The sequence below is a fragment of the Pleurodeles waltl genome, chromosome 2_1 (genome assembly GCF_031143425.1).
Source record: "Pleurodeles waltl isolate 20211129_DDA chromosome 2_1, aPleWal1.hap1.20221129, whole genome shotgun sequence".
NCBI classification, from domain to species: domain Eukaryota; kingdom Metazoa; phylum Chordata; class Amphibia; order Caudata; family Salamandridae; genus Pleurodeles; species Pleurodeles waltl.
Window position 1 is genome coordinate 705,298,631 of NC_090438.1, and position 15,754 is coordinate 705,314,384.

The 15,754-nt window shown below is 44.2% G+C and overlaps 1 protein-coding gene across 6 annotated transcripts in view; it reads left to right on the plus strand.

Annotated features, from left to right (window-relative positions):
- The window catches only part of MAK (male germ cell associated kinase), a 420,577-nt gene that overhangs the window by 305,573 nt on the left and 99,250 nt on the right, over positions 1-15,754 (plus strand). For 3 of the 6 annotated variants that reach the window (XM_069216967.1, XM_069216954.1, XM_069216990.1), the window contains one exon: positions 10,349-10,420. The exons of the other annotated variants lie outside the window; for them this stretch is intronic. In XM_069216967.1, the coding sequence (XP_069073068.1) occupies positions 10,349-10,420 (72 nt within the window). The remainder of the gene's footprint in view (positions 1-10,348; positions 10,421-15,754) is intronic. 6 annotated transcript variants of the gene reach the window in all.

The window sequence follows — 15,754 nt, forward strand, 5'->3', positions numbered from 1 at the left end:
TGACTGGTACAGCTACTATTACTACTCATGAACAGACACAGAAGATATGCCTCCTTAAACACTTGCCGGAGGTTGGTTTGGATATTACACACTGTAATATCCCTGTGTTACACTGGTATTTCTAGCTATAGTACTCACAGAAGAGGGAAAACTATGGGGTTGGGCACAGACATACAGTAAAATAAAATTACACTGTTCTTCCTCCCTCTTTTCTAGACAACAAACTGGCCCCTTGGATTTGTCCACTTTTTTATAACCTCTCTTTATTGATTTTGACATATAAGTACCAGCGTTACAACACAGTACATTATCACCAGCAAATGGAATAGACTGGGTAATTGTGGATACCAACAGTAGCATAACGTAATATGAGTGACCCATAACAGATATATCTTGTGACAATAATGTCTGCTTGATGCTGTTGGCACCACCATAGATTCCAGGAAGGAAGAGAACTCATAACAACTAAGAGAGAAAAAAGCACTATGATAGAACATGAACAGCAGTCTATGGAGGAGATTACAATAGGTTTATTATGTGAGGACTAAAGCATCACCACCTTAATAGATACAGTAAGAAAACAAGTGTAGTTTGACAATATGCCCTGTTATCAATGCAAGAGAAGGGGAGTGTCCCAGTTGATGTACATCAGGGGAGGGAAGATGAGCCAACGGTCTTGTGGGAAAGCTGGAGTAATGGCAACTCTCGATAAACAAAACTCCATAGAAATAAAGCATTTTAGCCTGCTTATGATTATAGTCTGCATTGCTGTTTTACACACGTATATATGAGTTTAGTATGGAAATTTGTCTACTAAAAATGCTATGTATATATTTTTCGTGCATATTTCATACTTTATATGTGTGTATTTTGTATATGCTCCGGGGTCCCCGCACGAAGGCGAGAATATTCAATGTTTATGACTATTGATGAAGATCCCCTGGAAGAGAAGTGGAGCACCGGACCATCCCACTGCATGGGTATAGGGTGCTCCTGGAGACCTCTAGCCTCCTCTGCTCTCAGGATGTTACCCTCCCCTGTAGCCCGAGCTATCAATAATTGTTGCTGTGTAGCTGTGAGAGGGAGGGTAGCCTTTCAACAGCATGTTTCCACACTCTTAGCCAAGAGCAATGCTAGGTTAATAAACCAAGCTACTGTTTTTTGTTTTTGGGTACACAGATACAACCCCAAGGCACATACCTCCAGGTTAGGTAGGACATTCATTTCTTTTGTGTGTACAAATTGATCATTCAGTGCTGACCAGTAGCGGGATAGTGGGAGGGTAAGACCACGCCATATGGCATAAATCAGCAGCAGGAGCAACCAGGAAAACGTGGGGGAAAAGTCATTGATCTTGGTAGGAGATTGGTACTCTAAATAAAGGACATGCATTGGATGACTTTTAACCTTGTGTTACCTGAGACTTTTGTTGGTTAGGTCAGAATTTTGTCTCACTCTTTATCAGACTCAAACGCTGTTTCCCATGTAACGCAGAGGTGGGTAAGAGAAGTCTGAGTGTGTTCCCTTTTAAGTTTAGCAATCTAGGTTATTAATCACTGCATTTTGCCCGTAAAGTGAAGGTTTTGCATCATAGCATATATCGGTGGTTCGATTTCTGAAGCACACCAATAGGTTCTCTGAAAATGGGTCAATGTATGATATGTCAGGACTGCCCCCTGTGGATGGTGTGCTAGTCTGTCAGCTCAGTGAAAGGCATTAGGGTACCATCCAGAAATAGATCTGTGAAAGTTGTCAAACCTGCTTCGTGCCAGTGTTATAACCTAACATAGGTTAAATATCCTTTGTCTATGGGGAACCCAGAAGGGTGATGACGGGAGCATAAGGGGTAGTTGATAATGTGATGTACAGGCGATGGGCCACTTAAAGCAAGCACAGTGGAGGAGACTGAAATTCGCACCAGGTAGAAAAGCCACATGGAGACCTTCTAGGCGGCAGAGGGGTTGAGTGGATGTGGTGTCATCAAGAAGACAACTTACACACTGCAGCTGCACCACTAAATAAAAGTATTCATGGTTAGGAGCTCCCAGCCTTTCTTTGTCCGTAGGCAAGTGTAATTTGGACAGTGCCACCCTGTGGCAGCCATTGCGCCAAATCAGGTCCTGGAACAACCACGTAAATATGTAGTCAGCAGCTTAAGAAGGAGGTTAATAAAATGGTTTAATAGACGCAGGAGTACCACCATTTTGGACAAGGCTGCCCTGCCTGTGATGGAAACAGGGAGAGGTTTTCAGAATGCAGTTTAACCACGGATTGCTGTTACAGTTCTGGCAAGGTTTCCAACCAGCAAGTCACTTTCATAGTGATATATGCGGACTTCGAATAGCAGAATATATTGTGGCAGAATAGAGCTGCCACAAGATAGTCCCTCCACCGACATCAGGCTCACATCCCTCTGCTCCGACTGAAAGGGGAAAGAGGCAAGACGCAAGAGGCAAGATTTCCGCCAATTAACACAGAAACCAGAGACTTCAGTAAAGGTGTTCAAATTGTTAGCAATTTAGGTGTGATCTGCGACCACATATGTGTCTGTCTATACAGAGACAGAGTGGGTTCTCCAAGTGGTATATCCCAGGGGGCACCTCTGTGCCATAACAACATAACCAATGGCTCCTTTGCCAGGGCGGATGGGAGAGGGACAACAGGTGACCCTGTTTGGTGCCCCTGTAAATTCCTATTGCCTCGGACACAAGCTGGTCCCTTTGGACCTGCACTGAAGGTGCTTTGTACAAAAGATACACAATTGCAAAAAAACACCCACCCACACCATAATTGTGTAGCATCTGAAAGGGTACCTCCATATCAGGGAATCAAATGCTTTTCGAGGTTCAGGACCATGCAGGCCATCTAGCGCCAGGGTCCTGGGCTAGCCCCCATAAACCTGAAGAGCCGTCAAATATTGAGTGAAATGTTCCTGCCAGGCATGAAGCAATTTTGATCAGTGCGCACTAGTTGCGGAGTGACCATAGATGGTCAGCTAACACCTTGCTAAAGAATCTGTGTTCAGGATCGTCATTGATCTAAATGAGGATAGTTCTGACTTATCCTTGCCTGGCCTTGGGATAGAAATAAGCAGGGCGTCTCTCAAAGATGCAGGGAGGAGGCCATCCTCCAGTACTGCTGCATATATTTGTGCCAGTCGCAGGGATAACAGACCCAAAAAGGTACAGTAAACTCCACTGAATGTCCATCCAGACCTGGAGTGTTGTTGGTGGCCTGTGACCTAATGGCTTCCTTTATTTTAGCTGCAGTGACAGGGAGGCCCAAGTTGTGGCACTGTTCTGGAATTTCTGTGTGGGAATGGGGGGATAATGCACTCCCTCTCTAAGTCCCACAACTAACAGATTGTGATCAGAAACAGTCCTGTCCCAATAATCAGTATGTGTGAAAAGTGAGCTCATGGAGGCGGTGAAGACAATCTTCTCAAAACAAGGCAAGCATTTGGCCCGCATAACGGTGCCACCCAAAATCTACCATGGACCATTGACACAACCAGTGAGACAAGTGCCTATTGTTAAGTGCAGTTTATGCTTGAGGGAGAGGAGCAAATGACCTTTCCAGAGTAATGGCCAATACAATATTAAATTCCCCGCCATGTCTCCAAGGAAAATTGACCCTCTGTGCTAATACGCTAGACGAGTGTTCCCAAAAAGCCAGTTCCCAATGAGTGGCAGCGGAATGAGCCCCACGTCTACAATAGGTGGTGATGGCACTTATGACTCCAACCATGGATACACCTCATCTGAGACCTCTGGTGCAGACCAGCCCAAAGTGACACCAGGGACTGCTGATGAACGCATATAGATCAACTACTTTGTTGGTGCTGTAATATTTTTAGCTTGTGGGGGTGCTTTAAAGATCACTGTGAATGTACCCTTGGCCCCCCTTGCCACAGATCTCAATTTTCCTTACGCTGCTGAGTGGTGGGGAGCCTGGCATGGAGTATCAGAACAGGCACACTCCCGTTCTTGGTAGAACGCGTGGGCTTGCCCACAAGTGTTTGAGGTTCGAATGTAAGTTTGGAAGTGAGGCCGTTGCCTTCTTGTCCTGGGATGTGGGAGTTGGGTAGAAAGTTGTTTGACTGTTGGGGTTTTATGAGTCACGTCCAACCGGCCTTACAGTTACTGTCCCAGTCCTTGGTGGTAGTATTGTGGGGCAGGGCCGGGATTGGCCGGGTGGTGGTTATCACTGTATGTCTCTAGATACGCCCAATGCTGACCCCCATGATTTACAAATTTATCTCCTGGAACATTAGGGGGATGCATACTATGACTAAGCGATATTAAGTAATTTTGTACCTCAGCAGGCGGAAGAGGTCCATATTGCATTGTTGCAACACACTGGTACCCTGATTGACCAGCAGGCAGGTTTGTGGTGGTGACAGGTCACCTCACTGGCCAAGATATAGCTCTAATTAATATTTATACCACCAATATAGTTCAAGGGGCATTCCTGGAGGATTTGTCTAGGGCCCTAGAGCCCCCCCCTAGAGCACTGAGTCATTATGGGTGAAGACTTTAATGGCATAGCGCACCCCATCGTGGACTGTTCCCACCCCCAGCTGCAGCACTCCCCAGCTAACAGAACTGCTCGCTTATTTGCAGGTTTTCAGACTACATGGGGGCTGGTTGACACCTGGCTCCACATACATCCACTGACTTCTCCTTCTTTTCGGGTCTCCATGAACTTCACATGCACTTAGATAAGTTCCTTTACACCTCAGATGTCCATGACCTGGTGCACTAGGATGATTACCTTGCCAGAACCATTTTGGACCACAACCCGGTCCTCCTCCATTTGGGTTGGAAGCAGTTACGGCCTTGAATTTCTGCTTGGAGACTGAAGCCGGAGTCTTTAGATGATGAAGTCTTTCAGGATACCATTACAGACTGTATTCGGCAATACTTTGTGGACACTACTGGCACAGCATCTTCTACACAGATGGAGTGGGGCACCTTCAGTGCAGGGATCAGGGGAAGTGCATAGCTGAAGCGGTGGTGTTAGGCATATTTAGGTAGCCAAAGTTGTGACCTTGGACGCAAAATTAAGAGACGTAGAGAAACACAGACAAGGGCCGTGACCTACAGCAGACATTGCTTGCCACCAGATAATGTCTAGCAGGGCAGGTTGAGAAACTAAGATGCTATGATTATAGGGAATACATGATAAGGTAGCATGTGGAATGTGACCGGACTGCCACACTGTTGTTTGGGGTGGCTAATCCCACCAGATGGGGCTCGTTCATTGTGGAATGTGAGATGGACCAGGAGACCCACCTCTATAGGCAAGTGGACATCAGCCAACACTTTAAAAGGTACTATTTTGGCCTTTATGCAATTGCTTCAGCGCTCGCAGATGAAGCCATTACTGATTTTCTAGCTCCTTTACTGTTACCGGTTCTTACACAGGAGGACATCGAAGAATTGGGGGAGATACCACTCCTCAGGAAATAAGATTAGCTCTAAAGGGCATGATGAGGAGAAAAACTTGTGTGGCAGACTGGTTCCAAGTTGAATTCTGTGCCACATATGCTGACATACTAGCCCCTATATTGGTAAATCTACTTCTATGGATCCCTCTGCCGATATTCTGAGAGCTCAACTTGTTCAGTGTTGCTTTTCTGTGGGGTACTAGCCACAGGACAATAGCTTTGGAAACACTAGAGCGTGCTGTGGGTGAGGGAGCCTTAGCGGTCCCTGAGTTTGCGACATATGACTTTGCAGTGCAGCTTCAGTGACTCACCCAGTGAGTGGCAGGTAGATTTACCCCAGGGCGCGAGATGGGGCAGTTTATCCCTGAGCTCCAGCAGCTGTTCCAGGTGCTCATGAAGACTGGCCACCCTCCTGCTGAGGATACAGCTAAAAATCCAAGTGTTACAGCGATGATGAAACAGGTACTTAAAGGAAACACTTATACAGGTTTCTTATTCATCGGACATGCCCCTAAGTATGTTGAAACAGTACCGCATGACCTGGCAGATTGGGTGGCTGCATGTGTGACGCGAGTGGGGAACTTGTTGTGAGCTGAAGAACTTCTCCCCTTTGAAGATTTTTGCCTGGAATTTGACTTGCCCCTGGAGTACTTCCTGCTCTCCTGAGCTGTTTCATCAGTGGTTTGAAAACATTGGGGGGACTATCATGTCAGAACTATCTCATCATAAGAGCTGCCTATGTATATAGTCACGTCATTGGGGACTTTTAAAGAGGTTACCAGTTTGTATAGGATGATTAGGGAAGACATGCGGCAGCCACTAGACACCTTCTGAACTTGTTGAGAGGACGACTGGACAACTCTGCCGGAATGGTTCCTAAAGTGTCACAGAATGCCTGCTTTACATTTATTTTCCATAGGATGTATCTCACACCAGGAAGAGTGAATAGGTATTATAATACGGTTGAGACAACGACTTGGGAAGACGACGGTGAGGGGGTAGAGGGGAGAATTGGGATTTGCAGGAGGCCACAGATCGATATGTACTGATAGTATGTTGTACATTGCTACTGTATGGCCTGATGTTTGATGCAGCTTTGAAATGTAATAAAATCTGTTATGAAAAAAAAAAAAGGGGGTACTTGGACAAAGACGCTGCCAACAAAAACAATACCAGAACTACAACATTTTGCAGGTTCTTAAACAAAGGTTTATCATGCCTTCAAATGGAAGAGATTCTGCATGCGAGGTATCCAGAATAGATTAGATTCTCTGAGATGCAGGAAGAGGCTGTCTTCATTATCTTATGCTATCCTATCATACTGTCATTATTCAATTTTACATGTGCATTTACCTGTCATTTTCTGCTAGTGTGTTTTGCACTCTCATAAACTCTCCCTTTTAAATGCCCATCGAATCAACTCAGCTATAATATACTTATACAATACTCTGTTTACAACTTGCCATGTTGCAAAATATTTTTACATTATACGACTTGTTTTCTGCTTGGATTTTCAGAGGTGCCACATATATTGGGAATATAATTGTCTCGTCTATGTTGCTAAAAAAGCTACTCTGCAGTTCTCAAGCAGCTCTCTCATTTAGTCTTCCACAGCTCATTAACCTGTAAATTCAGTTATGTGCCACTCTGCTAGAGTTTTTGCCTACACAACCTGCCTCTTGCTGTTCACAACTGTGCTATAAAACTTGTTCTGTACCACATAGAATACAATATGTGTACTGATTGTGCCCAGTGCCTCTACTATTCTCCTTGAAACGATGTGCTTATCGGGTAACTCTCATTCTTCACCATATGTAGGAGATTCATACATACTACTTTAAAATCACAGCAAAGCCATCACCCAAACGACTCATACAAATTAAAGCCACCACAACCACACATCCCATATCACACCTTGTTGCCAATTTAAAATATATGTTAATTAAAGGAAGATCCTCTGAAGCTCCTTCCTTTGAAATTGCTGAAATTATCACTTCTCACACCCTGAATCTACTAATCACCTCAGAAACATTGTTTTACCACATCTACAGCATGCATCATTTCATTGACATCCTCGTCTCATCACTTTTTTTTACAAGGATAGACTTCACAGATATAGAGCTGGCAGTGCTATAATATGTAAATAAAATTGGTCCTGCACAAAAGTGGACTCCCCCAATCGCCCTCTTAAGGTCTATCTGTAGCTAGTAAATCAAACTGAGCCAACCCTCTAGGACTAAATACAACGTTCCTACAACATTTCGAAAAATTTAACACCTCTGTGTCAGCCCATTTGAAAATCAGCATCACTCTTGTTCTCCTTAACAAATCTTGGAATATCAGTAAAACCTTCTCCTATCCAAGATTAAATCTGTTGACTTGATCTCTAACAACCAGTTCTCTACTAACCAGCAGCAAAGGTAATACACTAAATCTAATAATATTCCCCCAAACATCATTATTGATGCTACTTCCTACAAATGTAACTGGATAGACCAGTTGATGTTATCATTCCACTCTATCAACATACTATGATGAGATTTATTGAAGGTTTGGCACACATGTTCCCTCCCAAGCCATTTATGATGCTGTAGTAGGACTCTAATTCGATCTTGACATTTCTTATGGAAAAACCTTTTGAGGTTATGAATAACTGCTTGCTATGGCTTCTGACCTATAAGACTATAGTATTTGTTGCAATTACAACAGCTCAACCCTTGAGTGAACTGAGGGCACTGTCAGTGCAACAGCCCTACACCATATTTCTTCCAGTCACATTGGTGCTGACGACATGGGCGCCCTTCTTATTAAAAGTTGAGGCTCTCTTCCTTGTTGGACAGTCCATCGCTCTACCAACGTTCTTTGCACCCTCCCAGCCTTCAAAAAAAGAATAAACAACTCCATCATTGAGACCCCAGAAGGGATTTAAACTTTTGCATAGATTGTACCAAAGACAATTGAATGGACAATAATTTTTTTGTGGGATTCTCTGGAGCAAACAAAGGGAAGGGTGTGCAAAAGTGAAACTGAATAGTGCACTGCATTAAGATCTGCTACTTACTCACCAAGAAGCAACCTTGGAAGGTCTCAGGGCCCATTCCACCTGGGCCAAGGCCACTACCGTTGCTTTGGCGTGAGGAGGGTCTCTCCTTGATATCTGCCAGGCCACAGTGTGGGTGTAAACATGCAGATTTAGCGCTTATGTGGCATGAATGTGCAGGAGAACTGCTACAAAATTATCTGGATCGAATCTGACTCCTGCAGGAGGAATTTGTGGTTCGATTGATTATATCCACCAGCACCTTACTGAAGGTAAGTAACATGTTCTTCTGTGACTCTCCTTGACCTGCAGGAATTATGATAAAGGATACCAATGATGAATATCCCAAAATCTGAGAGTTACCATAACTGATAAAAACTATTTACCTATGTATGTGGCCCATGATTGGGTGGCCATGTAGAAGGCCGTTTTACAGTCATTTTATGGTCATCTAGGCAAAATATCTTCTTGATTATGGTTCTGTTCAATTTTATGTAGTCTGTTGTGGTCTACATATATGTTGCATGGTTGTGTAGTTAGTTTTAATTTTTCTTTCACATGCTTCATGGAGTCCCCAACATCGATAAGAATTTAAACTTTCAAGCAATTTTATTATGTAATAATCTGTACTTACCTAACAAAATAAGTGCTTAACAACCAGTTTTTTAATAACCCTAGCACTGTTAAAATCTAATAAAGGGTAGATGCCTTGCAGCAGAGCATTAGCTTTGTAAGCTTAACATTGCAGGCACGAGAAACCCCAGTAGAAGTATTCATCAAAAAGACATACTTAATTAATACTCAATTAACATATTTAATGTTGAGTTTTCCCAAAGCCTATCGAGCTGAAAGGGCCCAAATCACCAAGAAGCATTAACTGTTTTAATTTTCTCCATCAGAGCAAGCAAAAGTGAGATAACTTGGTTAGTGCAACATGTCAGAGACCTGTGTGTCATCTGAAGGCAACACATTCAGATGTCAGTGATTCCTGTCCTGAGCACCATTCATAGTGTTATAGAATCCTCTAGTTTGTTCATTGTTAGACTGTCACAAATTAATATATTTAAAATATAGGCTGTTCAATCAGTTAGTGAAAACACTGTATTTAAGGAGTAGGCATTGGAATTACCAGCTCTAGAGTTAAGCATAGTAGTCCTTGTATTTGCTTTCGGTTTGTGGAGCTCAAGTTTGGTGAATTGTTTATTTTGGATATAATTAAAGGTGGACATCTATAAAAAGTGATGGAGGGGAACTCAATGAAGCTGGCTATTTTGTATACGATATACACGATCAGCACTTGTACTCAGTTTATCACATTTGGCTCAGAATGTTTCTGTTGGTCATTTGCCTTTAACTGTATGCCTTGTGTGGACTCTCTAAAATTCTCTATTTACTTATTATTCTGAAAATGGTCAACCATTTGTGTCCCCAAACTATCACTCATTTAGCCCTCAAATTTTGCTTATTTGGCTTGCAGCCTGTCACTTGCCCGGTCCTCAACTTGAAACTCACTATAATTTAGATGGGCCGCTACGTTGGCTAACTAATTGTCATTAATTCGTCTCCAGACTGCCCTTCATATTTGGGGAGCGATATCTGTCTGTTTACTTTTTGCACCAGTCTGAGGTGCAAACAAATGTAAAATCAGTTTTCTGATATTATTCCCTTTTCCTAACTTTACTACAAAATTGCAAACACAAGGTGATCTGGAATGTATATTCTGCTTGTTTTGGGTGATTTCTCTCAGGTCTGGTACTTCTTTTAATTTCGATTTTTTAATTTCTCTTTAGCACTGATATTATTTACACATTTCACTGTCTTGCTTTCTTTTCACTTTCTTCTGTCTGCCTTCCTTGAAGATAACGCCAATCTCCCTGTAGAAAAACTGTCTTGCAAGGAAACACTAAGTGAGACAGTAGAGGATTCTAAAGGTAACCTCACAGCCATGGTGTAATACATTGTAGCATCCCAAACCCCCTCCCTTTGGAAGGATGAATTATATGTCTAGTTAATCATTAGTATATATTGAAACGTAGTTGTGAGGTAGGGCACTCAAGTCGCTTGATTGATGAATGTATTCCTAATTCTGTGAACCCAATAGACCAGTGGTTCCCAACCTTTTGACTTCTGTGGACCCCCACTTTATCGTTACTGGAACTGGGGGACCCCTACTTACTCACTATTGGAATCTGGGGACCCCCTGCTCAGGCATTACTGAAAGCTGAGGACCAAATCTGTCAATAATATTTAATTTTGTAAGCAGTCGCGGACCCCTTGAAGAGGCTTCACGGACCCCCAGGGGTCCCCAGACCATAGGTTGGGAACCACTGCATTAGACCTTTAAATGTGTGATGGTGCGGACAATATTGTATAGTCTGTTATCCTTTTTGCAAGATCTTTGTGTGTTTTCTGAGGCCTACTGAGGCATCACACATATTGACAACAGAGTAAAGATTTGGTTGTTTGCTTTGAAAACATTTTGACACAGGTGCATCCTCTAAGGTGTTGAGCAGAGATCATAAAGAGTGGACCATGAGCGTATAAATGATATTCGCACTATAGATCCGTGTCTCATTTTCTGAAAAAGTGGTCAGTCACTGTGGACTATATCGATGTAAGCATGGTGTAATGATTCTACTAACGTAATGCTGGACTTAGTTCATGTATCCTTGTGATGCAACCACGTGTCGATATCTGATTATATTGTCAACCAGTCCACATCGTTTTGTGAGTTTCCTTGCTTTAGGCAATTTAAAAGTTACGAACCCAATTCAGAAAGAGCCTCTGCAGTCGTGACTGAATCTCCGCACTGCGGTTTCTCATTGTGAAGCCTCCGCCACGACTGCAGAGCCTCCATCACGACTACGAGGCTGTTTGTGAATTGGGCCCAATGTGTGCTTATGCTGCAGAGATTATTGTACCCAGCACTGTGCTGAGTAAATTGTAAACAAGAGGTCTGCTCTAGCATCTGTGTTGCTCACCAAAAGAGAACCAATTGCAAGGAGAAAGCCTTGTAATAGTAGGGATTACTCAGCCATGTCACGATAATAGAGAATACCAGGTATTTTGTCATCTTTTGAGATACTGGACGGGCCTGGGAAAAGTACTTGAGCATATATTTTGTAAAATTCTTTGTATTGTTTTTTTTTCATTTTTTTTTAACAAAGCATTTCTGCCTCTGTGTTCTAGAACAGTGTAGACTGCTCTCAATTACTGTTTGGAAATTCTATAGAAGTGATGGTGTTTTTTTTATTTCAATGGGGAAGGTACTGGGGCTCTTGATGATTGTCCAATTTTTTACTGGCCTAGACAGAACATTCCCACCATTTTGGTGAAATATTAGCCAGGTGGTACCCCTAGATAAACTCATAATTCAACAAGTAAGGGGCACAATCCTGTCACAGGTAGTAATTTTGCCTATGCTTGTGTACCTCCTGCAAAAGAAGCAACTCCATTGCTATGCATTGTACCCTAGCCTCTTTTCTCTCTTATGAGCCCCAATACTAGCCTGTTCATAGAGCATCATACAACACTTCAATCTTTATAAGCACTGTGCATAAGAGTTGTTAAAGTTACATATTTTGTGGTAGTTATTTGACAGAATAGAGAGCCTGATCATTTGAGTTGACCTTGACAGGATTCAAACTTGTGACCTACTGGCCACAGCAAATGTTAGCAGTTAGTATTAATGTACGCAGCAATATTGCTGACATGAAGATGTTGCCAGCCACGCTTCTTGTTAACTGGAATCACTTCTGTCAATCTGAACCCAGCATGCAGTGGCTGACTGGTAGAACTTAAAATTGATAAAATGTAAGTTGTTGTCCCAAATTGCACCAAAAGAGTGGAGCGGGCACACCTGAACAATCCCATCCTCTGAAAAATTAAAAATATGGGACAAATGGTGCATTTTATAACTCACCTTTAAAAAAAAATTAGCAAAATGTTCATAGGTTTACCGGAGGTTCTGAGGAGGTGCTTGTAAAACATTGCAGTACTTTCATGGAGTGACAAGCAAACCTAATCCTTCCCTTGCATGTTACCATGCCCAAGACAGCTTTGAGAAAACAGTGACAGATGATAATTTTTTTAATAGAAACTAATGAGAGTTTGAGTAACATGCCATAATATGTGCGAGTTGTGCAAATGATGAATAGGAAATTTGACAGTTTATCATAATTCAAAATACATATATCTTCTTCTTTCACGTGCACCATCGACCTCCTTTCATATTGTCATCCCACTCCTTCTAGGTAGCTTCTCAGCCATATTAAATGGCTGAGAAACGACTCGGATGGAACAAAATGGAACAATGAATATTGCTCCTCATCTACACAGACCTCAGCGACTCACGCATATGACCAGAATTAACTATGAGTTTGCATAGATTTTACAGTTACACACCTCCCACAGTAGAGCTACCTTAAAGTTACACCATTCTCACAGGCTTTTTCCCCTACCCTTAAGCGACAGGGCTACGTTTTCACAGACTTAGGGGGTCATTCTGATTCTGGCGGGCGGCGGAGGCCGCCCGCCAGAATTCCGCCCCCATTATACCGCTCCGCGGTCAGAAGACCGCGGAGGGTATTATGAGTTTTTCCCTGGGCTGGCGGGCGGTCTCCAAAAGACCGCCCGCCAGCCCAGGGAAAAACTCCCTTCCCACGAGGATGCCGGCTCGTAATCGAGCCGGCGGAGTGCGAAGGTGCGACGGGTGCAGTGGCACCCGTCGCGTATTTCAGTGTCTGCAAGGCAGACACTGAAATACTTTGCGGGGCCCTCTTACGGGGGCCCCTGCCGTGCCCATGCCATTGGCATGGGCACGGCAGGGGCCCCCAGGGGCCCCGCGGCACCCCCTACCGCCATCCTGTTCCTGGCGGGCGAACCGCCAGGAACAGGATGGCGGTAGGGGGTGTCAGAATCCCCCATGGCGGTGCAGCAAGCTGCGCCGCCATGGGGGATTCTAAGGGCAGCGGTAAACCGGCGGGAGACCGCCGGTTTACCCTTTCTGACCGCGGCCAAAGCGCCGCGGTCAGAATGCCCTGCGGGGCACCGCCGGCCTGTCGGCGGTGCTCCCGCCGACCCTCGCCCCGGCGGTCGAAGACCGCCGTGGTTAGAATCAGGGCCTTAATCTTTTGACAGCAGAGCTATCCCTTATTTCACACAGATCATACAGTCTCAGGCCTCAGACAGAAGGAATAGCCATCATGTTACTCTCTAGAATCAGGTCTCCTCACTCCCTTCTTTTCAACTTAAGATATAGGCTTCAACTTTGAATGCTCCTTCCTGAGCAGACTGACACCTGAGATGTCGGCCTGGTATGTGAATTCAGCATACTGGGGTATTAATCTCATATACTGGGGTGTGAATCTAGTATACTGTGACTCTTACACTGGTCTTAACTCGAGACTTATGGATGGGAGTGAAGGGACAGCTGCTGGAAAGTTAGGAACGATACCTATCTTGATACAACCTACATGATGTAAAACAAACTTAAAGACAAATTGATTGCATAGCAATTTTAGTGATACTGCATATGATGTACACATAATGAATGAGATCTGATCAGGATTCCCTTTGGAAACATGATACGTTAACCATCAGCCTCTCCTCCTGTCTGATGTTCTTTTCTATTTAGGGTCACAGACAAGCTCAGTTGAGCTTACCTGCACCCAGCTCATCCTAGGGTCCTCAGGTAGCACTCTGCCTCCCTAGCTTTAGCATCCTTCATTCCTGCATCACTTCGTGCAAACCAGGGGCCATATTATGGATACTACATACTGTCCCGCTCTGCGGTGAGGGACACACTTAAGTCTGGGTGCCATTCAGACTGAGACAGCGCACGATAACACAGAAAATGTGCTGTCCTCAGTGTAGGCACAAACCCGCACCTGCACTGTGAGCAGCTCCTTAGTGAGAGATGACTGGCTTATGGAAGACACCAGTCCTCCTTTCACTGTGCAACAGCTAGCCCCCTACAAATTCAAAGAGTGGCAGAGATCTCCCTGCAGGCTGGTTCAGTAAATGACAGCAGCTGCTTGCAGGGGGTACCTGATGGTCCTTGGGACATTCGCCTTTGAGGAGAGCACTGTGTGCCACTTATATATGGCAGGCATTCAGTACACCCACAACAGGTTCTTTGCCTCTGCACCTGCATCTTTAACATAGAATAGAATAGGTGCAGTGGTACTTTCTCATTTTTGTGGGGCCACAGCATATTGCAGAAGAGGGCACACATGTATCTGCAGCCCCTTCTGTAATACCAGAGGGGCTCATGGGCCCAAAAAGCAGGCTCATACACCTGATGTGGCTTTAGAGGGGCTTTCTATATTATGGCCCCTGCTGTTCCAGTCTTGAGCGTCCTTCAATAGCTAATAGGACCCAGTGATTACCTCACTGTACATGAAAATACACTAGAGATCCAAACAAGCATCAAGCATGACACACTTTATACTCTGACACCTCTTTCTTCTTCCATAGAGCATTACTTCTGCTTATCTGTTTTAGGGATGATGTCTGCATTTGCATAGAGAAAATGTGCAAATTGTGATGCACCTAATTAAAAGGCTTAAAATCCTTACATTTGCCACACACATTTTGTCTGCATGTGTACAAGTTCTCTGTCCCTAAAGCACAAAACAGACAGGCAATATTCTGTGAAAGGAGGCAGGGGCAGTCAGGGACTACTTCAATGTTTGGCTGCCTGATCATAAATGGTGGAGGAGAGACCAACCCCACCCTAATGAAGAAGGTGCATTGCAAGCATGCAGTAAATGGCACACAAAATAAGCCTAAACTAATTGAAAATGATGTGGGACGTGCTTTGCTGTACCTGTTTTGTTTGTGAATGAAGCATACATTGCTCTTTGTAAGGCTTTTTCCTAGATCTGTGAAGTTGTGGAGACTTCCTTGCAGATATCATCATGGGCACTATGGGGGTTATTACGACCCCGGCGGTCGGCGGTAACATGGCAGTAAGTACCGCCAACAGGCTGGCGTTACTTACCGCCATATTATGACATTGGCGGGTTGGCTGAAGCCAACCTGCCAGTGTACCACTCCGACTGCCACAGCGGTAACAGCAGCCGGGCTGGAGATCCACATCTCCAGCCTGGTGGCCGTCACTGTTCCACCTGCAGGATTATGACCACGCCTACTGCCATGGTTCTCGTGGCTTCCTTACTGCCACGAAAACCATGGCGGTCGGCACTATCAGTGACAAAGAATTCCTTGTTACTGATAGGGGTCCCTCCCCCTTCTCTCACCAG